This window comes from Carcharodon carcharias, chromosome 17, assembly GCF_017639515.1.
Source record: "Carcharodon carcharias isolate sCarCar2 chromosome 17, sCarCar2.pri, whole genome shotgun sequence".
Lineage (NCBI taxonomy): Eukaryota > Metazoa > Chordata > Chondrichthyes > Lamniformes > Lamnidae > Carcharodon > Carcharodon carcharias.
Window position 1 is genome coordinate 45,237,487 of NC_054483.1, and position 25,597 is coordinate 45,263,083.

A 25,597-nucleotide genomic window follows, 5' to 3' on the forward strand; every position below is an offset into this window, starting at 1 on the left:
GGATTTATCCACTTTAAGCCCGCTAAAACCACTAATACCTCCTCCTTTTCAACGCTAATTTGTTCAAGTATATCACAGTCCCCCTCCCTGATTTCTACACCTACATCATCCTTCTCCATAGCGAACACAGATGAAAAGTAATCATTTAAAACCTTACCTATGTCCTCCGGCTCCATGCACAGATTGCCACTTTGGCCCCTAATGGGCCCTACTCCTTGCCTAGTTATCTTCTTGCCCTTAGTATATTTATAAAATGCTTTGGGATTTTTCTTTATCTTACCCACCAGTGTTTTTTCATGCCCTCTCATCTTTCTCCTAATTCCTTTTTAAGTACCCCCCTACATTTTCTATACTCCCCAATGGCTTCTGCTGTTTTCAGCCCTCTGTATCTGCCATAAGCCTCCTTTTTTTCCTAATCCAATCCTCTATATCCCTTGACATCCAGGGTTCCCTGGACTTGTTGGTCCTACCCTTCACCTTTAAGGGAACATGTTGGCCCTGAACTCTCACTATTTCCTTTTTGAATGATCCCACTGGTCTGTTGTAGACTCTCCTACAAGTAGCTGCTCCCAGTCCACTTTGGCCAGATTCTGTCTTAGCAAATTGAAATCGACCTTCCCCCAATTCAGGACCTTTATTTACAGCCCATCTTTGTCCTTTTCCGTAACTACCTTAAATCTTACAGAAATATGGTCACTATCCCCGAAATGCTCCCCCACTGACACTTCTACCACTTGCCCGGCTTCATTCCCTAAGATTAGGTACCGTACCGCCCTTTCTCTTGTAGGACTTTCTATGCTCAAAAAGCTCTCCTGGATGCACTTTAAGAATTCTGCCCCCTCTAAGACTTTCACACTAAGACTATCCCAGTTAATGTTGGGGAAATTGAAATCCCCTACTATTATTACCTTTATTATTTTTACACTTTTCTGAGATTTGCCTACATGTCTGCTCCTCTATTTCCCCCTGACTGTTTGGAGGCCTATAGTACATTCCCAGCAAAGTGATTGCCCCCTTTTTGTTTTTAAGTTCTATCCAAATGGCCTCATTTGAGGAACCTTCTAAGATATCATCCCTCCTTACTGCAGTGATTGACTCCTTGATCAATAGTGCAATGCCACCTCCTCTTTTACACCACCAGCACCCCCCCGCCCCCCCCCCCCCCCCCCCCCCCCACCACAGACCCATCATGCTTGAAGCTTCTATACCTTGGAATATTGAGCTGCCAGTCCTGCCCATCTCTCAACCATGTTTCTGCGATAGCAACAATGTCATATTTCCATGTGTTAATGAACGCCCTCAATCATCTGCCTCACTTCTAAGACTCCTTGCATTAAAATAGATTTAATCCAGCCTTGCATTATTCCCTTATGCCTTAACAGGTCTATATTTGCTTTGCTCTGCCTTCCAGACTGACTTAGTTTCTCTTCGAAATTTGGCTGTGCATCACCCCCGACTGCACCTCCACTCCATATCCCATCCCCCTGCCAAATCAGTTTAAACCACCCACCCCCCCTCCCACCCCACCCCCATCCCCCTGCCCCCCAACAGCACGAGCAAACCTCCCTGCAAGGATGTTGGTACCATCCCGGTGCAGGTGCAAACTATCCAACTTGTACAGGCTCCATCTTCCCATCTTCGCCAGAAACAGATCCAGTGACCCAGGAAACTAAAGCCCTCCCTCCTGCGTCATCTCTTAAGTCATGCATTCATCCTCTCTATCCTCCTATTCCTATTCACTAGCATGTGGTGCAGGAAGTAATCCAGAGATTACAACCTTTCACATTGTGCTTTTGAATCTGCTACCTAGCTTCCTGACCTCTTGTTGCAGGACCTCATCCCTCTTTCTACCTATGTCGTTGGTACCAATGTGAACTACGACCTCTGACTGTTCGCCCTCCCCCTTCAAAATGCCCTGCAGCCGTTCTGTGACATCCTTGCACCAGGGAGGTAACATGCCATCCTGGAGTCATCCAGTCACATCTGCCAGCCACTGCATGATTTGGCGTTATGTGGACATGGAGGGCATCCACTGCTAGTGGCCATGAAAGTGACAATGGTGCTCAATTTCTACTCCAGTGGCCCCTTTCAGGGCACCACCAGTGACCTCTGTGGGATATCTAAAGCCTGCACCCACAAATGCATCCATGAGGATGTCATCTTTGCGAGGGCACATAACTTGATGCATTTTGCCCGGGACCAGGACAGCCAAGATACAAGAGTGATTGACATTGCCCAGGTTTCAGGGTGCAGGGTGCCATTGAGTGCACTCACATGGTGCTCAGATCTCCGCCGCAACAAGGGGCCAACTATGTCAACCACAAGGTATTCCATTCGCTGAATGTGTAGCTGGTGTGCAACCGCCACAAACGTATCCTTCAGGTCTGCGCACAGTTTCCACTCACAGTCGGTCATAGATCGCTGACATCTTCCACGGTCTACAGAGGCTGCAGTGATGGCTCCTTGGGGACAAAGGCTGCCCACAGAGGGTGTGGTTGATGACCCCCGTGCGGCGGCCTCAGACTGCAGCAGAGCGACGGTATAACATGGCTCATGCTGCAACTCGCAACTTAGTGGAGCAGACCATTGGGATACTGAAAATGAGGTTCCGGTGCCTGGACCATTTGGAGCCCTGCAATATAGTCCACAGAGGGTGCCACACATCGTCATCACTTGCTGCGCCTTTTACAATCTGACGTTGCAACGTGGAGAGGAGCTGGCTGAGGATGAGGTGCAGGAGCTGGAGGTCTCCTCCGATGAGAAGGGCACCAACGGTGATGAGGGTGAGGAGGTCCTTGAAGGCGACAATGACAGCAATGAGGCCCTCTCACTGGTCAGACAAGGCAGGTGTGCTCGGAAGACCCTCATAGCTGATAAATTTGTGGAGGATGATGACATGTGTGGAGGACACACCATAAGATCCTCACATTGCATCTATGAATGTTTAACTTCAGTCTGGCTTACGGCAATACAAATACCCTGTGTGATAATGCTCCTGTCATGGAGATGCACTGGAGGCCCTAATAGTCACTCAATTGCAGGAGGATAATGATGACATGCAGTGAGGACAATCCATAGATTTTGACAGTCTCTGAGAATGTTCCAGACATATTGTCCTAAGAAACTGTCCCGAATACTCTATGAATTACCCTCAAGTCTATCTTTGCCAATTTGATTCACCCAATCCACATGAAGATTAAAATTACTCATGATTATTTTAGTACCATTCTTACGAGCCTCCATTATTTTGTGATTTATATTCTGTCCTACAGTGTAGCTACAGTTGAAAGCCTATAAACTATGCAACTTCTTTCCTTTGCTATTTCTTATCTTCACCCAAACTGATTCTACATCTTGATCTTCTGAACCAGTATAATTTCTCAATACTGTACTGATCTCATCTTTTATGAACAGAGCTGCCCCACCTCCTTTTCCTTTCTTCCTGTCCTTCTGAAATGTCAAATATCCTTGAATATTCAGGTCTCATATTTGGTCACCTTGCAACCACATCTCTGCAATAGCTATCATATAATCAGGGTGAAGAGATGTAGTACCAGAATGATACCAGGATGAGAGTTATGTGGATGGCTAGAATAGTTGGTGTTCTCCTCCTTAAAGCAGAGAAGACCATGACAGTCCGTGAGTTGGATAAACAACAATCCTAAGGAATGCTCACCCAAATTTGCGACGACAACTCACTCAATCAGCCAGCAACCTCTTATACTTCAAACCACATAATCAGTCTTCAAAGTCTACAGTAAAGATGACTTTCATACTCTTTGTTGCTTTAAATGCTACATGAAATTGAATTGCAAAGGAAATACTCTTTATTCAGGGCAGTGGAAGCTTATTCAGCAATCCTACACTGCTGGGAGCTGAGCCTATCAGGGCAGGAGACTATAGCAGAGAATTGGGTTACAATACCGCTCTAACTCTGGTTCATGCTGTCATCCAGCTATTCAACTGGAGCTATGAATTCTAATCTCACTGCTTTGCCCTTTCTTTTTTATGATAAGGGCCTCAATGGCAAGTTGGGGAGGGGGACGGTATCAATTTTTTTTCAATGTAGCCCTCTTACAAAGGGGGCTAATGGGGCAACTTTTTTTCCCCTAGGGGCAGTGGGAAGTTGTGGACAGACTGTCCCATAACTGGCAGTGGACAGCCAATTTTCCAGCCTCTGGTAGAATCCAGGTGAGATGTGCACACTTAATGTATTTAAGTCGTGTGACCTGTCCCTGACTGCCGCATATTTCATCAGAGACAGCAATGAAATCACTGGGGGGGTGCTATCTTGCTCAAAGTTCTGGGGTCATTAGACAGAATCCCAGGGTCCAAATTCTGCAACCATGGCAGGCCAGAAAGTAGAATTCACTGTTACCAGCTTTTGTCATTGTAGGGTTTATGTATATGTTTTTTTTAAAGGAATTAGCCAGTTTGTTGAAAAAAACAGGATGCTAACAGATATTGGAGAAAGCAGAAGAGTCAGATTGGATGAACCAGCTCATGTGGAGACAAACATTGATGCTGACTGATGGGCTGAATGGTCTATTTCGGTGCTCCTACTAGTGCGACTAAAAGTGGATCCTGAGCCCAGGTGGTCAGCAGGATGCCAGGAAGGATTTTACCAGCGGGAGCCAACTAAGAAGCACTACCCAGACTGCCATCTGCTTGAAGATAATGGCTCAGCTTTCAAAGCTGCCAGTCCAATCAGAGGGTTGGCAACTTGGTAGTCGCAGCGCTGGCACCAAAACAGGTGGCCGCAACTGAGGCTGCAGGGAGAGAAAGAAGGTGCCTCAATGTTGCAGTACCCTCGAAGCCCAATTAATCTTTTTTTCACTGTGCTGGGGCCAGGCAGGCACAGTAGATTCTGGTATTCAGAGGGGTGCAACCATCAGCCCAGCCGTGAGGGCAGCTGTTGCTGCCAGGGTGGCCTTCCATGTGCCAGGGATCAATTGTTAAGGGATGCCCCATCCCTGAAACCTGCTGGGAGGCCGCCATGGTTTACCTGGCAGTCTTCCATGTGGCAGGGGCTCGTACATTGCCAGCAAATTGCTGGCAAGGTCAATAATTGACCAATTAATTGGTTTACTGGTCACCCAACTCTGGTTGGCAGGCAGACATGCCACGGACATTCCACTGTTGAAAATATCTGAGGATGACATCAGACAGCCCTACTGACACCTTCCACCATCATTTTAGGAGGTCCCCTGCCTCCCAGCCCAGACAACTGGTCAAATTCTGCCCTATGCATCTGAGTTTTATTAGTAGAACAAGACATTCCTTGCTCCAGGCCCTCTTCAATTGGCAGCATGAATTTATCATGAAATTTATAGTATGCATCCAAATTTTATGCATTGGTGAGTGCTACAAGTATGTTTTGGTGGCAGAAAAATGTTATGCACTCGAAACAGAAGAAATCGTTAGTCAATAGAACTGTTAGTGACAACTTTCCACTATAGCATCGTGGTGAGAAGATATCAATTTAGGAAATGTGCTGCCCTTGAACTCCCAGCATTTCAGACTACTTAAACAATGTGATAATTCTGTAGGTCTGCATTTGTTATTAACTACTCACAGTTTTGGTTTGGCAAATACTGGTGGGGGCTCTTTTGTGGGTGAAATTGGCCCCGATGCCCAGGTGCTCTGTCCATTTGTTGTGTTATGTTCCCTTTGAAATGAAGGCTCACTTCCAGTGTCATCTTCAGGCAATTTGAAATGCACTCGCAGCCCAGCTTTAGGCTTGTGATCATGATGGTTCACAAGAACGCCCTCCAGTTTGGGTTTTAGGCGGGCAGTGGGACGCAACAGCGTTTTGTCTGGCTGGACTGGCACATTGGCCTCAGTGGCCTCAACTGTCACAGAACTTGAAACATTCATACTAACAACATTACTGTCTTCAGTTCCTGTGAAAAAGACATCAAATAGGATTGAGGAATTGCAGTCAGTTTAGTATATGAAAAAAATATTAAAAGCAATAGTTTTTCTACAGTCAAGAGCCAATTTTAAGAGATTGCATTCCTAGCCGTGAGCCTCATCCACCAGGAGCACATCACAGAAAATTATGGGCATGTGTCCCACAATTTTCCAATCTTGAGGAGCTCACCAGCAATCTGAGCTTCTGCAGGCAAAGTCACCACCATGAATGGGGTTTTGTAAAATCTACCTTTAGGTATAGAATTAAACAAGTTAAGGAAGCATTACATTTTGTAAAACCAGTGTTAACAAAGAATTTTACAGGTACTTTTTAGAGCACTCTTTGTGGGCCAAGAGGACTATGAATGTTTGTCAGGCCCTCAAGCAAACCTTCAGCCTCCCTTCTGGCAATCATGGCCTCTTCCTCACTGACATGATGAACAACCCTGCCACCTATCCTTCCACCCTCAACTAATCCCTGACCTCCGATTGCCAGGGACTGTCCCCAACTACGACCTCCTGCTGCTGGCTTTCCCACCTAGTATCCAGACAGCTTGTTAATTGGGCCCACTGCCCGACAGGAAATGAAATTAAAAATGATACTGAGCTCCTGTCATTATTATCAGCAGGATCTCCACTTTTTCCAGGATCCCTCCTGCTACCACTCTTCATCGCACCGTCCCCATCTCCCATTATGTAAGCCTAAACTATGTGCTCAAAGTAGCAATGAAACCCCCAACAAACTGAATTGAACTGGCACTGGTCAGAACATCACCTGCAACTTCTGCAAAGATATTTTAATGTCAAAATCAAACTAGAGAAATTAAAATTGCATATCTAATATCATACATTGAAATAATCTTATCTGTCCTCTGATTCACTCTACAAGGGGTCTACTGCCTAATCCTATGCAATTTCTGTCTAATCCCATGGGAGACTGCATCTAATGATTGCATCATAATGGCACAGTTGGCTCATACAGTTGGCCCCTGTAGAGCAATCCAGTCAGTTGCATTCCCCTGCTCTATCCTCGGAGTTCTGCTTCTTTATTTCCATCAAGTGCTCATCCAATTCCTTTTGAAATCATTAATCGTTTCTACTTCCACCACTCTCGTAGTCAACGAGTTCAAGGTCATTACCACTCACTGCATAAAAATGTTCTTCCTCACATCTCCCTGCATCTCTGGCCCAGAACCTTAAATGTGTGTCCCCGAGTTCTTGTACCATCAGCTAATGGGAACAGATTTTCTTTGTCTACCTAAACCTGTCATAATCTTATACACCTCCACCTCCCCTCAATCTACTTTGCTCCAAGGAGAACAACCCCAGCTGTTCCAACCTAACCTTGTAACTAAAATCCCTCATCCCTGGAACCATTCTGGTAAATCTCTTCCACATCCTTTCACGGACACTCACATTCTTCCTAAAGTGTGGTGACCAGAACTAGGTACAATCCTCTAGCTGTGGCCTAATCAGAGCTTTATAAAGGTTCAGCATAACTTCCTGCTTTTGTACTCAATACTCATTTATGAAGCCAAAGATTCCCTCTGCTTTGCTAACTGCTCTCTCAATGTGTCCTGTCACCTTCAACGGTCTCTGCACATGAACACTCAGATCCCTCTGTCCCTGAACACTCTTTAGAACTGTGCCAGTCTCCCCTATCTGTTCTGTCAAAATGCATCACCTCACATTTCCTGGTTTTAAATGCTGTCTGTCATGAGTCTGCCCATTCTGCTAGCCTATTTATGTCCTGTTGAGTCAAATGGTATCATCCTCACTGTTTGCCACTTCTCTAAGTTTGGAATCAACAAATTTTGAAATTTTACTTTGTACTTCAATATCCAAGTCATTTATATATATATCAAAAAAAGCAGTGGACCGAGCACTGACCCTTGGGAAACATCACAGTCTATATAGATATATCTCCTCCAGACTGAAAAATAATCATTTACCACAACTCGCTGCTTTCTGTCCTTAAGCCAATTTTTTTATCCAAGCTTACATTGACCCTCCTATTCCATGAGCCTCAATTTTGTTAACCAGCATTTTATGTGGTACTTTGTCAGAAACTTTCATAAAATCCATATAGGCAACATCCTCTTCTCTATTATGTCCTCAAAAAATTGAATGAAATTAGTCAAGCATGATCTGCCTTTTACAAATAGTGCTGGCTTTCCTTAATTAATTCAAATCTTTGTTGATCTTTTCCTCCCAATTATTGTTTCTAAAATCTTACCCACCACTGATGTTAAACTGACTGGCCTGTAGTTACTAGAAACGTTTTATGTCCTTTCTTGAATAAGAACGTCACATTAGCCACTCAGCAATCCTCTGGCACTTCCCCTGTATCCAGGGAGATTGGGAGATTATGAGAAGGCCTTCCACTATCTCCACCCCCACTACCCTTTGCAAGCTGGGATGCAAGCCATCAGGACTAGGCAACTTATTCACTCTAAGCAGAGCCAGCCTTTTCAGTACATCCTTCTTATCAGTTTTCACCCTTCTCATTATCTCTATAATCTTTGCTTCCACTGATATTTTATCAGCATCCTCTTCCTTGGTAAACATTGATACAAACCATTTATTAAGCATTCTAGACTTGCCCTGTACCCTTAAGCATATATCACCCTGTTTGTCCCAAATAGACCACATCCTGCCTTTTACTATTCACTTGCTATTTACATGTGGATAAAAGATCTATGAGTTCCCTTTCATGTTAACTGCCATTCTATTCTCATGTTCTTTCTTTGCCAGTCTTATTCCTCTTCACTTCCCCTTTGAATGTGCTGTATTTGGGCTGGTTCTTCAGCGCAGAAATCACCTAATATGCGTCATAAACTGTTTTTTGTTTCATCATATTCTTGATCTCTCCGTCATTCAAGGAGACCTGACTTTGGTTCCCCCTGTCCTTTGCCCTTGTTGGAATGCACCTAGCCTATGCCTGAAACATCTCCTGCTTGAAAATTATCCATTGTTCTGTTGCCATTTTTGCTGCCAATCTTTGGCATCGCTTTATCCTGACTAGAACTTTATCATCCCATTGAAGTTACCCCTCTTCCAGTATAGAAGATCTACTTCAGGTTGTTCCTTGCTCTTCTAAAAACTGTGAGACTATTGCTCAACCAGACACTGATGCATAATCCCATGGAGCTACTGTCCAATCATCTGTAAAACAGATGTTTAATCCTGTGAGTTTGCTGCCTAGTCCCAAGGGTCAACAGCCTAGTCCCGTGACTTTGCTGCCTAGTCCTGTGGGTCTGCTACCTAGTCCCATGAGTTTGCTGCCTAGAACCATGGCCCTGCTGCCTAGTCCTTTGGGTCTACTGCCTATCCCCTGGGTCTGGTGCCTAGTCCCATGCATCTACTGTCTAGTTCCTTGGGTCTGCAGCCAAGTCCTGAGGGTCTGCTGCCTAGTCCAGTGGGTCTATTGCCAAGTCCTGTGAGTTTGCTGCCTAGTCCCATGGGTCTGCTGCCTGGTCCCGTGAGTTTGCTGCCTAGTCCCATGGGTCTGCTGTCTATTTCCATGAGTCTGCTGCCTAGTCCCGTGGGTCTGCTGCCTAGTCCCGTGGGTCCGCTGCCTAGTCCTGTAAGTTGGCTGCCCAGTTCCATCGGTCATCTGCCTAGTCCTGTGGGTCTGCTGCCTTGTCCCATGGGTCTGCTGTCTAGTTCTGTGGGTCCGCTGTCTAGTTCCATGGGTCTGCTGCATAGTTCTGTGGGTCTGCTGCCTTGACCCATGAGTTTGCTGCCTAGTTTCATGGGACTGCTGCCAAGTCCCAAGGGTCTGCTGTCTAATCCTACAAAACAGATACTTAATTCTGTGAGTATGTTGCCTAGTCCGATGGGTCTGCTGTCTGTTCCCATGGATCTGCCGCCTAGTCCCGTGGGTCTGCTGCCTAGCCCCGTGGATCTGCTGCCTAGTCCCATGGGTCTGCTGCCTAGTTTCGTGAGTTTACTGCCTAGATCCATGGACCTGCTGCCTAGTCCCGTGGGTCTGCTGCCTATCCACTGGGTCTGCTGCCTAGTCCCATGGATCTCCTGTCTTGTTCCATGGGTCTGCAGCCGATTCCCGTGGGTCTGCTGCTTAGGCCCGTGGGCCTGCTGCCTAGTCCCGTGGGTTTGCTGCCTTGTCCCATGGGTCTGCTGTCTAGTTCTGTGGGTCTGCTGCCTAGACCTGTGGGTCTGCTGCCTAGTCCCGTGGGTCTATTGCCAAGTCCCATGAGTTTGCTGCCTAACTCCATGGGCCTCCTGCCTAGTCCCGTGGGTCTACTGCCTAGCCCTGTGGGCCTGCTGCCTAGTCCCATGGGTCTGCTGCCTAGTTTCGTGAGTTTACTGCCTAGATCCATGGACCTGCTGCCTAGTCCCGTGGGTCTGCTGCCTATCCACTGGGTCTGCTGCCTAGTCCCATGGATACCCTGTCTTGTTCCATGGGTCTGCAGCCGATTCCTGTTGGTCTGCTGCCTAGGCCCGTGGGTCTGCTGCCTAGTCCTGTGGGTCTGATGCCCAGTCCCATGGGTCTGCTGCCCAGTCCCATGAGCTTGCTGCCTAGTCCCATGAGTTTACTGCCTAGTTCCATGGGTCTGCTGACAAGTCTCGTGGGTCTGCTATCTAATCCTGTAAAACAGATGTTTAATTCTGTGAGTACGCTGCCAAGTCCGATAGTTCTGCTGCCTGTTCCCATGGATCTGCTGCCTAGTCCCGTGGGTCTGCTGCCTAGTCCCGTGGATATGCTGCCTAACCCTGTGGATCTGCTGCCTAGTCCCATGGGTCAGCTGCCTAGACCCATGGGTCAGCTGAATAGCACCGTGGATATGCTGCCTAGTGTCTTGGGTCTGCTGCCTAGTCCAAAGGGTCTGCTGCCTAGTCCCTGGGTCTGCAGCCTAGACCTGTGAGTTTGCTGCCTAGTCCCATGGATCTGCTGCTTAGGCCCATGAGTTTGCTGCCTAGCCCCGCGTATTTGCTGCCTAGACCCATGGGTCCGCTGCCTCCTCCAGTGGGTCTGCTGCCTATTCCCGTGGGATTGCTGCCTAGCCCTGTGGGTCTGCTGCCTAGTCCTGTGGGTCTGCTGCCTAGTCCTATCGGTCTGCTGCCTAGTCCCATGGGTCTGCTGCCTCCTCCAGTGGGTCTGCTGCCTATTCCCGTGGGATTGCTGCCTAGCCCTGTGGGTCTGCTGCCTAGTCCTGTGGGTCTGCTGCCTAGTCCTATCGGTCTGCTGCCTAGTCCCGTGGGATTGCTGCCTAGCCCTGTGGGTCTGCTGCCTATTCCCGTGGGATTGCTGCCTAGTCCCATGGATCTGCTGCCTAGTCCCCTGGGTCTGCTGCCTAGTCCCAAGGGTCTGCTGCCTAGTCCCATGAGTTTGCTGCCTAGTCCTGTGGGTCTGCTGCCTATCCCCGTGGGTTTGCTGCCTTGTCCCATGGGTCTGCTGCCTAGTCCCGTGGGTTTGCTGCATAGTAACGTGGGTCTGCTGCCTAGCCCCAAGAGTCTGCAGCTTAGTCCCGTGGGTCTGCTGCTTGGGTCCTTGGGTCTGCTGCCTCGTCCCTTGGGTCTGCAGCTTAGTCCCGTGGGTCTGCTGCTTGGGTCCATGGGTCTGCTGCCTCGTCCCTTGGGTCTGCTGCCTATTCCCGTGGGATTGCTGCCTAGCCCTGTGGGTCGGCTGACTAGTACCGTAGGTCTGCTGCGTAGTCCCATGAGTTTGCTGCCTAGTCCCATGAATTTACTGCCGAGTCCAATGGGTCTGCTGCCAAGTCCCATGGGTCTGCTGTTTAATCCCAGGTAAAACAGATCTTTAATTCTGTGAGTATGCTGCCGAGTCCAATGGGTCTGCTGCCTGTTCCCATGGATCTGCTGCCTTGTCCCATGGGACTGCTGCCTATCCCCGTGGGATTGCTGCCCAGCCCTGTGGGTCGGTTGCCTAGTCCGATCCGTCTGATGCCTAGTCCCGTGGGTCTGCAACCTAGACACGTGAGTTTGCTGCCAAGTCCCATGGATCTGCTGTCGTACTCCGTGGGTCTGCAGCGGATTCCTGTTGGTCTGCTGCCTAATCCTGTGGGTCCGCTGTCTAGTGCCGACAGTTTGCTGCCTAGTCCCATGAGTTTACTGCCTAGTTCCATGGGTCTGCTGCCAAGACCCATAGGTCTGCTGTCTAATCCTGTAAAACAGCTGTTTAATTCTGTGAGTATGCTGCCGAGTCCGATGGGTCTGCTGCCTGTTCCCATGGATCTGCTGCCTATTCCGTGGGTCTGCTGCCTAGCCCCATGGATCTGCTGCCTAGTCCCATGGGACTGCTGCCTAGCCCCGTGAATCTGCTGCCTAGTGCCGTGGGTCCGCTGCCTAGCCCCATGGATCTGCTGCCTAGTCCCATGGGGCTGCTGCCTAGTTCTGTGGGTCTGCTGCCTAGTCCTGTGGGTCTGCTGCCTAATCCCGTGGGTTTCCTGCCTCGTTCCATGGCTCTGCAACCTGTTCCCATGGGTCTACTGCCTATCCCCTGGGCCTGCTGCCTAGTCCCATGGGTCTGTTGCCTAATCCCGTAAAGCAGTTGTTTAATCCTGTGAGTCTGCTGCCTAGTCCCGTGGGTCTGCTGCTTGGCCTATGGGTCTGCTGCCTGTTCCCGTGGGATTGCTGCCTAGCCCTGTGGGTCTGCTGCCTAGTCCTGTGGGTCTGCTGCCTAATCCCGTGGGTCTGTAAGCTAGACCCGTGAGTTTGCTGCCTATTCCCAGGGATCTGCTGTTTAGTCCTATGTGATTGCTGCCTAGCCCCGTGGATCTGCTGCCTAGTGCCATGGATCTACTTTCAAGTTCCGTGGGTCTGCTGCCTAGTCCTGCGGGTCTGCTGCCTATTCCCGTGGGATTGCTGCCTAGCCCTGTGGGTCTGCTGCCTAGTCCCATGGGTGTGCTGCCTAGTCCTGTGGGTCTGCTGCCTAGTCCCGACAGTTTGCTGCCTAGTCCCATGAGTTTACTGCCTAGTTCCACGGGTCTGCTGCCAAGACCCATAGGTCTGCTGTCTAATCCTGCAAAACAGCTGTTTAATTCTGTGGGTCTGCTGTCTAGTTCCGTGTGTCTGCTGCCGGGTCCGATGGGTCTGCTGCCTAATCCCGTGGGTTTGCTGCCTAGTTCTATTGGTCTGCAACCTGGTCCCATGGGTCTGCTGCCTATCCCCTGGTCCTGCTGCCTAGTCCCATGGGTCTGTTGTCTAAACCCACAAATCAGTTTAATCCTGTGAGTCCGCTGCCTAGTCCCATGGGTCTGCTGCCTAGTCCCATCAGTCTGCTGCCTAGTTCCGTGACTCTGCTGCCTCGTCCCTTGCGTCTGCTGCCTATTCTTGTGGGATTGCTGCCTAGCCCTGAGGGTCTGCTGCCTAGTCCAATGGGTGTGCTGCCTAGTCCTGTGGGTCTGCTGCCTAGTCCCGTGAGTTCGCTGCCTAGCCCTGTGGATCTGCTGCCTAGTCCCGTGGGTCTGCAACCTAGACCCGTGAGTTTGCTGCCAAGTCCCATGGATCTGCTGTCGTACTCCGTGGGTCTGCAGCGGATTCCTGTTGGTCTGCTGCCTAATCCTGTGGGTCCGCTGTCTAGTGCCGACAGTTTGCTGCCTTGTCCCATGAGTTTACTGCCTAGTTCCATGGGTCTGCTGCCAAGACCCATAGGTCTGCTGTCTAATCCTGTAAAACAGCTGTTTAATTCTGTGAGTATGCTGCCGAGTCCGATGGGTCTGCTGCCTGTTCCCATGCATCTGCTGCCTATTCCGTGGGTCTGCTGCCTAGTCCCGTGGGTCTGCTGCCTAGCCCCATGGATCTGCTGCCTAGTCCCATGGGACTGCTGCCTAGCCCCGTGAATCTGCTGCCTAGTGCCGTGGGTCTGCTGCCTAGCCCCATGGATCTGCTGCCTAGTCCCATGGGGCTGCTGCCTAGTTCTGTGGGTCTGCTGCCTAGTCCTGTGGGTCTGCTGCCTAATCCCGTGGGTTTCCTGACTCGTTCCATGGCTCTGCAACCTGGTCCCATGGGTCTACTGCCTATCCCCTGGGCCTGCTGCCTAGTCCCATGGGTCTGTTGCCTAATCCCGTAAAGCAGTTGTTTAATGCTGTGAGTCTGCTGCCTAGTCCCGTGGGTCTGCCGCTTGGCCTATGGGTCTGCTGCCTGTTCCCGTGGGATTGCTGCCTAGCCCTGTGGGTCTGCTGCCTAGTCCCATGGGTGTGCTGCCTAGTCCTGTGGGTCTGCTGCCTAGTCCCGACAGTTTGCTGCCTAGTCCCATGAGTTTACTGCCTAGTTCCACGGGTCTGCTGCCAAGACCCATAGGTCTGCTGTCTAATCCTGCAAAACAGCTGTTTAATTCTGTGGGTCTGCTGTCTAGTTCCGTGTGTCTGCTGCCGAGTCCGATGGGTCTGCTGCCTAATCCCGTGGGTTTGCTGCCTAGTTCTATGTGTCTGCAACCTGGTCCCATGGGTCTACTGCCTATCCCCTGGGCCTGCTGCCTAGTCCCATGGGTCTGTTGCCTAATCCCGTAAAGCAGTTGTTTAATCCTGTGAGTCTGCTGCCTAGTCCCGTGGGTCTGCTGCTTGGCCTATGGGTCTGCTGCCTGTTCCCGTGGGATTGCTGCCTAGCCCTGTGGGTCTGCTGCCTAGTCCTGTGGGTCTGCTGCCTAATCCCGTGGGTCTGCAAGCTAGACCCGTGAGTTTGCTGCCTATTCCCAGGGATCTGCTGTTTAGACATATGTGTTTGCTGCCTAGCCCCGTGGATCTGCTGCCTAGTGCCATGGATCTACTTTCAAGTTCCGTGGGTCTGCTGCCTATTCCCGTGGGATTGCTGCCTAGCCCTGTGGGTCTGCTGCCTAGTCCCATGGGTGTGCTGCCTAGTCCTGTGGGTCTGCTGCCTAGTCCCGACAGTTTGCTGCCTAGTCCCATGAGTTTACTGCCTAGTTCCATGGGTCTGCTGCCAAGACCCATAGGTCTGCTGTCTAATCCTGCAAAACAGCTGTTTAATTCTGTGGGTCTGCTGTCTAGTTCCGTGTGTCTGCTGCCGAGTCCGATGGGTCTGCTGCCTAATCCCGTGGGTTTGCTGCCTAGTTCTATTGGTCTGCAACCTGGTCCCATGGGTCTGCTGCCTATCCCCTGGTCCTGCTGCCTAGTCCCATGGGTCTGTTGTCTAAACCCACAAATCAGTTTAATCCTGTGAGTCCGCTGCCTAGTCCCATGGGTCTGCTGCCTAGTCCCATCAGTCTGCTGCCTAGTTCCGTGACTCTGCTGCCTCGTCCCTTGCGTCTGCTGCCTATTCTTGTGGGATTGCTGCCTAGCCCTGAGGGTCTGCTGCCTAGTCCAATGGGTGTGCTGCCTAGTCCTGTGGGTCTGCTGCCTAGTCCCGTGAGTTCGCTGCCTAGCCCTGTGGATCTGCTGCCTAGTCCCGTGGGTCTGCAACCTAGACCCGTGAGTTTGCTGCCAAGTCCCATGGATCTGCTGTCGTACTCCGTAGGTCTGCAGCGGATTCCTGTTGGTCTGCTGCCTAATCCTGTGGGTCCGCTGTCTAGTGCCGACAGTTTGCTGCCTTGTCCCATGAGTTTACTGCCTAGTTCCATGGGTCTGCTGCCAAGACCCATAGGTCTGCTGTCTAATCCTGTAAAACAGCTGTTTAATTCTGTGAGTATGCTGCCGAGTCCGATGGGTCTGCTGCCTGTTCCCATGGATCTGCTGCCTATTCCGTGGGTCTGCTGCCTAGTCCCGTGGGTCTGCTGCCTAGCCCCATGGATCTGCTGCCTAGTCCCATGGGACTGCTGCCTAGCCCCGTGAATCTGCTGCCTAGTGCCGTGGGTCCGCTGCCTAGCCCCATGGATCTGCTGCTTAGTCCCATGGGGCTGCTGCCTAGTTCTGTGGGTCTGCTGCCTAGTCCTGTGGGTCTGCTGCCTAATCCCGTGGGTTTCCTGACTCGTTCCATGGCTCTGCAACCTGTTCCCATGGGTCTACTGCCTATCCCCTGGGCCTGCTGCCTAGTCCCATGGGTCTGTTGCCTAATCCCGTAAAGCAGTTGTTTAATCCTGTGAGTCTGCTGCCTAGTCCCGTGGGTCTGCCGCTTGGCCTATGGGTCTGCTGCCTGTTCCCGTGGGATTGCTGCCTAGCCCTGTGGGTCTGCTGCCTAGTCCTGTGGGTCTGCTGCCTAATCCCGTGGGTCTGCAAGCTAGACCCGTGAGTTTGCTGCCTATTCCCAGGGATCTGCTGTTTAGTCCTATGTGTTTGCTGCCTAGCCCCGTGGATCTGCTGCCTAGTGCCATGGATCTACTTTCAAGTTCCGTGGGTCTGCTGCCTATTCCCGTGGGATTGCTGCCTAGCCCTGTGGGTCTGCTGCCTAGTCCCATGGGTGTGCTGCTTAGTCCTGTGGGTCTGCTGCCTAGTCCCGACAGTTTGCTGCCTAGTCCCATGAGTTTACTGCCTAGTTCCATGGGTCTGCTGCCAAGACACATAGGTTTGCTGTCTAATCCTGCAAAACAGCTGTTTAATTCTGTGGGTCTGCTGTCTAGTTCCGTGTGTCTGCTGCCGAGTCCGATGGGTCTGCTGCCTAATCCCGTGGGTTTGCTGCCTAGTTCTATTGGTCTGCAACCTGGTCCCATGGGTCTGCTGCCTATCCCCTGGTCCTGCTGCCTAGTCCCATGGGTCTGTTGTCTAAACCCACAAATCAGTTTAATCCTGTGAGTCCGCTGCCTAGTCCCATGGGTCTGCTGCCTAGTCCCATCAGTCTGCTGCCTAGTTCCGTGACTCTGCTGCCTCGTCCCTTGCGTCTGCTGCCTATTCTTGTGGGATTGCTGCCTAGCCCTGAGGGTCTGCTGCCTAGTCCAATGGGTGTGCTGCCTAGTCCCGTGGGTCTGCTGCCTATCCCCTGGTCCTGCTGCCTAGTCCCATGGGTCTGTTGTCTAAACCCACAAATCAGTTTAATCCTGTGAGTCCGCTGCCTAGTCCCATGGGTCTTCTGCCTATTCCAGTGGGATTGCTGCCTAGCCCTGTGGATCGGCTGACTAGTACCGTGGGTCTGCTGCCTAGTCCCGTGTGTTTGCTGCCTAGTCCCATGAGTTTACTGCCGACTCCAATGGGTCTGATGCCAAGTCCCATGGGTCTGCTGTTTAATCCCAGGTAAAACAGATCTTTAATTCTGTGCGTATGCTGCCGAGTCCAATGGATCTGCTGCCTGTTCCCATGGATCTGCTGCCTTGTCCCATGGGACTGCTGCCTATTCCCGTGGGATTGCTGCTCAGCCCTGTGGGTCGGCTGCCTATTCCCATGGGTCTGCTGCCTAGTCCCGTGGGTCTGCAACCTAGTCCCGTGAGTTTGCTGCCTAGTCCCGTGAGTTTACTGCCGAGTCCAATGGGTCTGCTGCCAAGTCCCATGGGACTGCTGCCTATTGCCGTGGGATTGCTGCCCAGCCCTGTGGGTCGGCAGCCGATTTCTGTTGGTCTGCTGCCTAGACCTGTGGCTCCGCAGTCTAGTCCCGACAGTTTGCTGCCTAGTTCCATCGTTCTGCTGCGAAGACCAATGGGTCTGCTTTCTAATCCTGTAAAACAGCTGTTTAAATCTGTGAGTATGCTGCCGAGTCCGATGGGTCTGCTGCCTGTTCCCAGGAACTGCTGCCTAGTCCCGTGGGTCTGCTGCCTAGTCCCGTGGGTCTGCTGCCTAGTTCTGTGGGTCTGCTGCCTAGTCCCATGGGTCTGTTGCCTAATCCCGTAAAGCAGTTGTTTAATCCTGTGAGTCTGATGCCTAGTCCCGTGGGTCTGCTGCTTGGCCTATGAGTCTGCTGCCTGTTCCCATGGGATTGCTGCCTAGCCCTGTGGGTCTGCTGCCTAGTGCCGTGGGTCCGCTGCCCAGCCCCGTGGATCTGCTGCCTAGTCCCATGGGTCTGCTGCCTAATCCCATGGGTCTGCTGTCTAGTTCCGTGGATCTGCTGCCTAGTTCCGTGGGTCTGCTGCCTAGTCCTGTGGGTCTGCTGCCTAATCCCGTGGGTTTGCTGCCTAGTTTAATGGGTCTGCAACCTGGTCCCATGGGTCTACTGCCTATCGCCTGGGCCTGCTGCCTAGTCCCATGGGTCTGTTGCCTAATTCCGTAAAGCATTTGTTTAATCCTGTGAGTCTGCTGCCTAGTCCCATGAGTCTGCTGCCTAGTCCCGTGGGATTGCTGCCTAGCCCTGTGGGTCGGCTGCCGAGTCCCTTGGGTCTGATGCTTAGTCCTGTGTGTTTGCTGCCTAGCCCCGTGGATCTGCTGCCTAGTGCCATGGATCTACTGTCAAGTTCCGTGGGTCTGCTGCCTCGTCCTGTGGGTCTGCTGCCTAATCCCGTGGGTTTGCTGCCTAGTGCCATGGGTCTGCAACCTGTTCCCAAGGGTCTGCTGCCTAGTCCTGTAGTTCTGCTGCCTAACCCCGTGGGTTTGCTGCCTAGTTCCATGGGACTACAACCTGTTCCCATGGGTCTGCTGCCTATCCCCTGGGCCTGCTGCATATTCCCATGGGTCTGTTGTTTACTTCCGTAAAGCAGTTGTTTAATCCTGTGACTCCGCTGCCTAGTCCCATAGGTCTGCTGCCTAGTCCCGTGGGTCTGCTGCCTAGTTCCGTGACTCTGCTGCCTAGTCCCATGAGTCTGCCGCCAAGTCCCGTGGGTCTGCTGCTTAGGCCCGTGGGTCTGCTGCCTTGTCCCGTGGGTCTGCTGCTTAGGCCCGTGGGTCTGCTGCCTAGTCCCGTGGGTTTGCTGCCTTGTCCCATGGGTCTGCTGCCTACATCCATGGGCCTCCTGCCTAGTCCCATGGGTCTGCTGCCTATCCACTGGGTCTGCTGCCTAGTCCCATGGATCTGCTGTCTTGTTCCGTGGGTCTGCAGCTGATCCTGTGGGTCTGCTGCCTAGTCCCGTGGGTCTGCTGCGTAAACCCGTGAGTTTGCTGTCTAACCCTGTAAAACAAATGTTCAATTCTGTGAGTCTGCTGCCTTGTCCTGTGAGTATGCTGCCTACTCCAATGGGTCTGCTGCCTAGTCCCGTGGGTCTACTACCTAGCCCTGTGGGCCTGCTGCCTAGTCCCATGGGTCTGCTGCCTAGTTTCGTGAGTTTGCTGCCTAGATCCATGGACCTGCTGCCTAGTCCCGTGTGTCTGCTGCCTATCCACTGGGTCTGCTGCCTAGCCCCGTGGATCTGCTGCCTAGTCCCATGGGTCTGCTGCCTAGCCCCGCGTATCTGCTGCCTACTCCCGTGAGTTTGCATCCTAGTTCCATGGCTCTGCTGCCTTGTCCCATGGATCTGCTGCCTAGTCCCGTGATTTTGCTGTCTAGCCCGTGGCTCTGCTGTCTAGACCCGTGGGTCTGCTGCCATCCCCATGGGTTTGCTGCCTTGTCCCATGGGTCTGCTGCCTAGTCCCATGGGTTTGCTGATAGTCCAATGCATCTGCTGCATAGTCCCCTGGGCCTTCTGCCTAGTCCCGTGGTTCTGCTGCCTAGTCCCGTGAGTTTGCTGCCTAGTTCCATGGTTCTGCTACCTGGCCCTGTGGGTCTGCTGCCTATACGCTGGGCCTGCTGGCTAGTCCCATGGGTCTGCTGTCTTGTTCCGTGGGTCTGCAGCCGATTCCTGTGGGTCTGCTGCCTAGTCCCGTGGGTCTGCTGCCTAGTACCAGGGGTCTGCTGACAAGTCACTTGGGTGTGCTGTTTAATCCTGTAAAACAGATGTTTAATTCTTTGAGTATGCTGCCAAGTCCAATGGGTCAACTGCCTGCTCCCGTGGATCTGCTGCCTGGTCCCCTGGGTCTGCTGCCTAGTCCTGTGGGTCTGCTGCCTAGTCCCGTGGGTTTGCTGCATAGTCCAGTGGGTCTGACGCCTAGTCCCGTGAGTTTGCTGCCTACATCCATGGGCCTCCTGCCTAGTCCCATGGGTCTGCTGCCTATCCACTGGGTCTGCTGCCTAGTCCCATGGATCTGCTGTCTTGTTCCGTGGGTCTGCAGCCGTTCCTGTGGGTCTGCTGCCTAATCCCGTGGGTCTGCTGCCTAGACCCGTGAGTTTGCTGCCAAGTAACATGAGTTTACTGCCTACTTCCATGGGTCTGCTGCCAAGACCCATGGGTCTGCTGTCTAACCCTGTAAAACAAATGTTCAATTCTGTGCGTCTGCTGCCTAGTCCTCTCACTATGCTGCCTACTCCAATGGGTCTGCTGCCTAGTCCCGTGGGTCTACTGTCTAGCCCTGTGGGCCTGCTGCCTAGTCCCATGGGTCTGCTGCCTAGTTTCGTGAGTTTGCTGCCTAGATCCATGGACCTGCTGCCTAGTCCCGTGGGTCTGCTGCCTAGTCCCATGGGTCTGATGCCTAGTCCCATGGGTCTGCTGCCTAGTCCCGTGGGTCTGCTGCCTAGTCCCATGAGTTTGCTGCCTAGTTCCAAGGGTCTGCTGACAATTTCCGTGGGTCTGCTGTCTAATCCTGTAAAAGAGATGTTTAATGCTGTGAGTATGCTGCCGAGTCCGATGGGTCTGCTGCCTGTTCCCATGGATCTGCTGCCTAGTCCCGTGGGTCTGCTGCCTAGTCCCGTGGATCTGCTGCCTAGCCCTGTGGATCTGCTGCCTAGTCCCAAGGGTCAGCTGCCTAGCCCCGTGGATATGCTGCCTAGTGTCTTGGGTCTGCTGCCTAGTCCCGTGGGTCTGCTGGCTAGTTCTGTGGGTCTGCTGCCTAGTCCCATGGGTCTGTTGCCTAATCCCGTAAAGCAGTTGTTTAATCCTGTGAGTCTGCTGCCTAGTCCCGTGGGTCTGCTGCTTGGCCTATGGGTCTGCTGCCTGTTCCCGTGGGATTGCTGCCTAGCCCTGTGGGTCTGCTGCCTAGTCCTGTGGGTCTGCTGCCTAATCCCGTGGGACTGCAAGCTAGACCCGTGAGTTTGCTGCCTATTCCCAGGGATCTGCTGTTTAGTCCTATGTGTTTGCTGCCTAGCCCCGTGGATCTGCTGCCTAGTGCCATGGATCTACTTTCAAGTTCCGTGGGTCTGCTGCCTCGTCCTGCGGGTCTGCTGCCTATTCCCGTGGGATTGCTGCCTAGCCCTGTGGGTCTGCTGCCTAGTCCCATGGGTGTGCTGCCTAGTCCTGTGGGTCTGCTGCCTAGTCCCGACAGTTTGCTGCCTAGTCCCATGAGTTTACTGCCTAGTTCCACGGGTCTGCTGCCAAGACCCATAGGTCTGCTGTCTAATCCTGCAAAACAGCTGTTTAATTCTGTGGGTCTGCTGTCTAGTTCCGTGTGTCTGCTGCCGAGTCCGATGGGTCTGCTGCCTAATCCCGTGGGTTTGCTGCCTAGTTCTATGGGTCTGCAACCTGGTCCCATGGGTCTACTGCCTATCCCCTGGGCCTGCTGCCTAGTCCCATGGGTCTGTTGCCTAATCCCGTAAAGCAGTTGTTTAATCCTGTGAGTCTGCTGCCTAGTCCCGTGGGTCTGCTGCTTGGCCTATGGGTCTGCTGCCTGTTCCCGTGGGATTGCTGCCTAGCCCTGTGGGTCTGCTGCCTAGTCCTGTGCGTCTGCTGCCTAATCCCGTGGGTCTGCAAGCTAGACCCGTGAGTTTGCTGCCTATTCCCAGGGATCTGCTGTTTAGTCCTATGTGTTTGCTGCCTAGCCCCATGGATCTGCTGCCTAGTGCCATGGATCTACTTTCAAGTTCCGTGGGTCTGCTGCCTATTCCCGTGGGATTGCTGCCTAGCCCTGTGGGTCTGCTGCCTAGTCCCATGGGTGTGCTGCCTAGTCCTGTGGGTCTGCTGCCTAGTCCCGACAGTTTGCTGCCTAGTCCCATGAGTTTACTGCCTAGTTCCATGGGTCTGCTGCCAAGACCCATAGGTCTGCTGTCTAATCCTGCAAAACAGCTGTTTAATTCTGTGGGTCTGCTGTCTAGTTCCGTGTGTCTGCTGCCGAGTCCGATGGGTCTGCTGCCTAATCCCGTGGGTTTGCTGCCTAGTTCTATTGGTCTGCAACCTGGTCCCATGGGTCTGCTGCCTATCCCCTGGTCCTGCTGCCTAGTCCCATGGGTCTGTTGTCTAAACCCACAAATCAGTTTAATCCTGTGAGTCCGCTGCCTAGTCCCATGGGTCTGCTGCCTAGTCCCATCAGTCTGCTGCCTAGTTCCGTGACTCTGCTGCCTCGTCCCTTGCGTCTGCTGCCTATTCTTGTGGGATTGCTGCCTAGCCCTGAGGGTCTGCTGCCTAGTCCAATGGGTGTGCTGCCTAGTCCCGTGGGTCTGCTGCCTATCCCCTGGTCCTGCTGCCTAGTCCCATGGGTCTGTTGTCTAAACCCACAAATCAGTTTAATCCTGTGAGGCCGCTGCCTAGTCCCATGGGTCTTCTGCCTATTCCAATGGGATTGCTGCCTAGCCCTGTGGATCGGCTGATTAGTACCGTGGGTCTGCTGCCTAGTCCCATGTGTTTGCTGCCTAGTCCCATGAGTTTACTGCCGACTCCAATGGGTCTGATGCCAAGTCCCATGGGTCTGCTGTTTAATCCCAGGTAAAACAGATCTTTAATTCTGTGCGTATGCTGCCGAGTCCAATGGATCTGCTGCCTGTTCCCATGGATCTGCTGCCTTGTCCCATGGGACTGCTGCCTATTCCCGTGGGATTGCTGCTCAGCCCTGTGGGTCGGCTGCCTATTCCCATGGGTCTGCTGCCTAGTCCCGTGGGTCTGCAACCTAGTCCCGTGAGTTTGCTGCCTAGTCCCGTGAGTTTACTGCCGAGTCCAATGGGTCTGCTGCCAAGTCGCATGGGTCTGCTGTTTAATCCCAGGTAAAACAGATCATTAATTCTGTAAGTATGCTGCCGAGTCCAATGGGTCTGCTGCCTGTTCCCATGGATCTGCTGCCTTGTCCCATGGGACTGCTGCCTATTGCCGTGGGATTGCTGCCCAGCCCTGTGGGTCGGCAGCCGATTTCTGTTGGTCTGCTGCCTAGACCTGTGGCTCCGCAGTCTAGTCCCGACAGTTTGCTGCCTAGTTCCATCGTTCTGCTGCCAAGACCAATGGGTCTGCTTTCTAATCCTGTAAAACAGCTGTTTAAATCTGTGAGTATGCTGCCGAGTCCGATGGGTCTGCTGCCTGTTCCCAGGAACTGCTGCCTAGTCCCGTGGGTCTGCTGCCTAGTCCCGTGGGTCTGCTGCCTAGTTCTGTGGGTCTGCTGCCTAGTCCCATGGGTCTGTTGCCTAATCCCGTAAAGCAGTTGTTTAATCCTGTGAGTCTGCTGCCTAGTCCCGTGGGTCTGCTGCTTGGCCTATGGGTCTGCTGCCTGTTCCCGTGGGATTGCTGCCTAGCCCTGTGGGTCTGCTGCCTAGTGCCGTGGGTCCGCTGCCCAGCCCCGTGGATCTGCTGCCTAGTCCCATGGGTCTGCTGTCTAGTTCCGTGGATCTGCTGCCTAGTTCCGTGGGTCTGCTGCCTAGTCCTGTGGGTCTGCTGCCTAATCCCGTGGGTTTGCTGCCTAGTTTAATGGGTCTGCAACCTGGTCCCATGGGTCTACTGCCTATCGCCTGGGCCTGCTGCCCAATCCCATGGGTCTGTTGCCTAATCCCGTAAAGCAGTTGATTAATCCTGGAAGTCCGCTGCCTAGTCCCATGGGTCTGCTGCCCATTTCCGTGGGTCTGCTGCCTAGTCCTGTGGTTCTGCTGCCTAATCCCGTGGGTTTGCTGCCTAGTTCCATGGCTCTGCAACCTGGTCCCATGCGTCTACTGCCTATCCCCTGGGCCTGCTGCCTAGTCCCATGGGTCTGTTGCCTAATTCCGTAAAGCATTTGTTCAATCCTGTGAGTCTGCTGCCTAGTCCCATGAGTCTGCTGCCTAGTCCCGTGGGATTGCTGCCTAGCCCTGTGGGTCGGCTGCCGAGTCCCTTGGGTCTGATGCTTAGTCCTGTGTGTTTGCTGCCTAGCCCCGTGGATCTGCTGCCTAGTGCCATGGATCTACTGTCAAGTTCCGTGGGTCTGCTGCCTCGTCCTGTGGGTCTGCTGCCTAATCCCGTGGGTTTGCTGCCTAGTGCCATGGGTCTGCAACCTGTTCCCAAGGGTCTGCTGCCTATCCCCTGGGCCTGCTGCATATTCCCATGGGTCTGTTGTTTACTTCCGTAAAGCAGTTGTTTAATCCTGTGACTCCGCTGCCTAGTCCCATAGGTCTGCTGCCTAGTCCCGTGGGTCTGCTGCCTAGTTCCGTGACTCTGCTGCCTAGTCCCATGAGTCTGCCGCCAAGTCCCGTGGGTCTGCTGCTTAGGCCCGTGGGTCTGCTGCCTTGTCCCGTGGGTCTGCTGCTTAGGCCCGTGGGTCTGCTGCCTAGTCCCGTGGGTTTGCTGCCTTGTCCCATGGGTCTGCTGCCTACATCCATGGGCCTCCTGCCTAGTCCCATGGGTCTGCTGCCTATCCACTGGGTCTGCTGCCTAGTCCCATGGATCTGCTGTCTTGTTCCGTGGGTCTGCAGCTGATCCTGTGGGTCTGCTGCCTAGTCCCGTGGGTCTGCTGCCTAAACCCGTGAGTTTGCTGTCTAACCCTGTGAAACAAATGTTCAATTCTGTGAGTCTGCTGCCTAGTCCTGTGAGTATGCTGCCTACTCCAATGGGTCTGCTGCCTAGTCCCGTGGGTCTACTACCTAGCCCTGTGGGCCTGCTGCCTAGTCCCATGGGTCTGCTGCCTAGTTTCGTGAGTTTGCTGCCTAGATCCATGGACCTGCTGCCTAGTCCCGTGGGTCTGCTGCCTATCCACTGGGTCTGCTGCCTAGCCCCGTGGATCTGCTGCCTAGTCCCATTGGTCTGCTGCCTAGCCCCGCGTATCTGCTGCCTACTCCCGTGAGTTTGCATCCTAGTTCCATGGCTCTGCTGCCTTGTCCCATGGATCTGCTGCCTAGTCCCGTGATTTTGCTGTCTAGCCCGTGGCTCTGCTGTCTAGACCCGTGGGTCTGCTGCCATCCCCAAGGGTTTGCTGCCTTGTCCCATGGGTCTGCTGCCTAGTCCCATGGGTTTGCTTATAGTCCAATGCATCTGCTGCATAGTCCCCTGGGCCTTCTGCCTAGTCCCGTGGTTCTGCTGCCTAGTCCCATGAGTTTGCTGCCTAGTTCCATGGTTCTGCTACCTGGCCCTGTGGGTCTGCTGCCTATACGCTGGGCCTGCTGGCTAGTCCCATGGGTCTGCTGTCTTGTTCCGTGGGTCTGCAGCCGATTCCTGTGGGTCTGCTGCCTAGTCCCGTGGGTCTGCTGCCTAGTACCAGGGGTCTGCTGACAAGTCACTTGGGTGTGCTGTTTAATCCTGTAAAACAGATGTTTAATTCTTTGAGTATGCTGCCAAGTCCAATGGGTCAACTGCCTGCTCCCGTGGATCTGCTGCCTGGTCCCCTGGGTCTGCTGCCTAGTCCTGTGGGTCTGCTGCCTAGTCCCGTGGGTTTGCTGCCTAGTCCCATGGATCTGCTGTCTTGTTCCGTGGGTCTGCAGCCGATCCTGTGGGTCTGCTGCCTAATCCCGTGGGTCTGCTGCCTAGACCCGTGAGTTTGCTGCCAAGTAACATGAGTTTACTGCCTACTTCCATGGGTCTGCTGCCAAGACCCATGGGTCTGCTGTCTAACCCTGTAAAACAAATGTTCAATTCTGTGCGTCTGCTGCCTAGTCCTGTCACTATGCTGCCTACTCCAATGGGTCTGCTGCCTAGTCCCGTGGGTCTACTGCCTAGCCCTGTGGGCCTGCTGCCTAGTCCCATGGGTCTGCTGCCTAGCTTCGTGAGTTT

At 52.8% G+C, this 25,597-nt stretch overlaps 1 protein-coding gene across 3 annotated transcripts in view; it reads right to left on the reverse strand.

The window, feature by feature from the left end:
- The window catches only part of mypn (myopalladin), a 451,051-nt gene that overhangs the window by 157,161 nt on the left and 268,293 nt on the right, over positions 1–25,597 (reverse strand). For all 3 annotated transcript variants that reach the window (XM_041210119.1, XM_041210117.1, XM_041210118.1), the window contains exon 10: positions 5,576–5,903. In XM_041210119.1, coding sequence (XP_041066053.1) covers positions 5,576–5,903 — 328 coding nt within the window. The remainder of the gene's footprint in view (positions 1–5,575; positions 5,904–25,597) is intronic.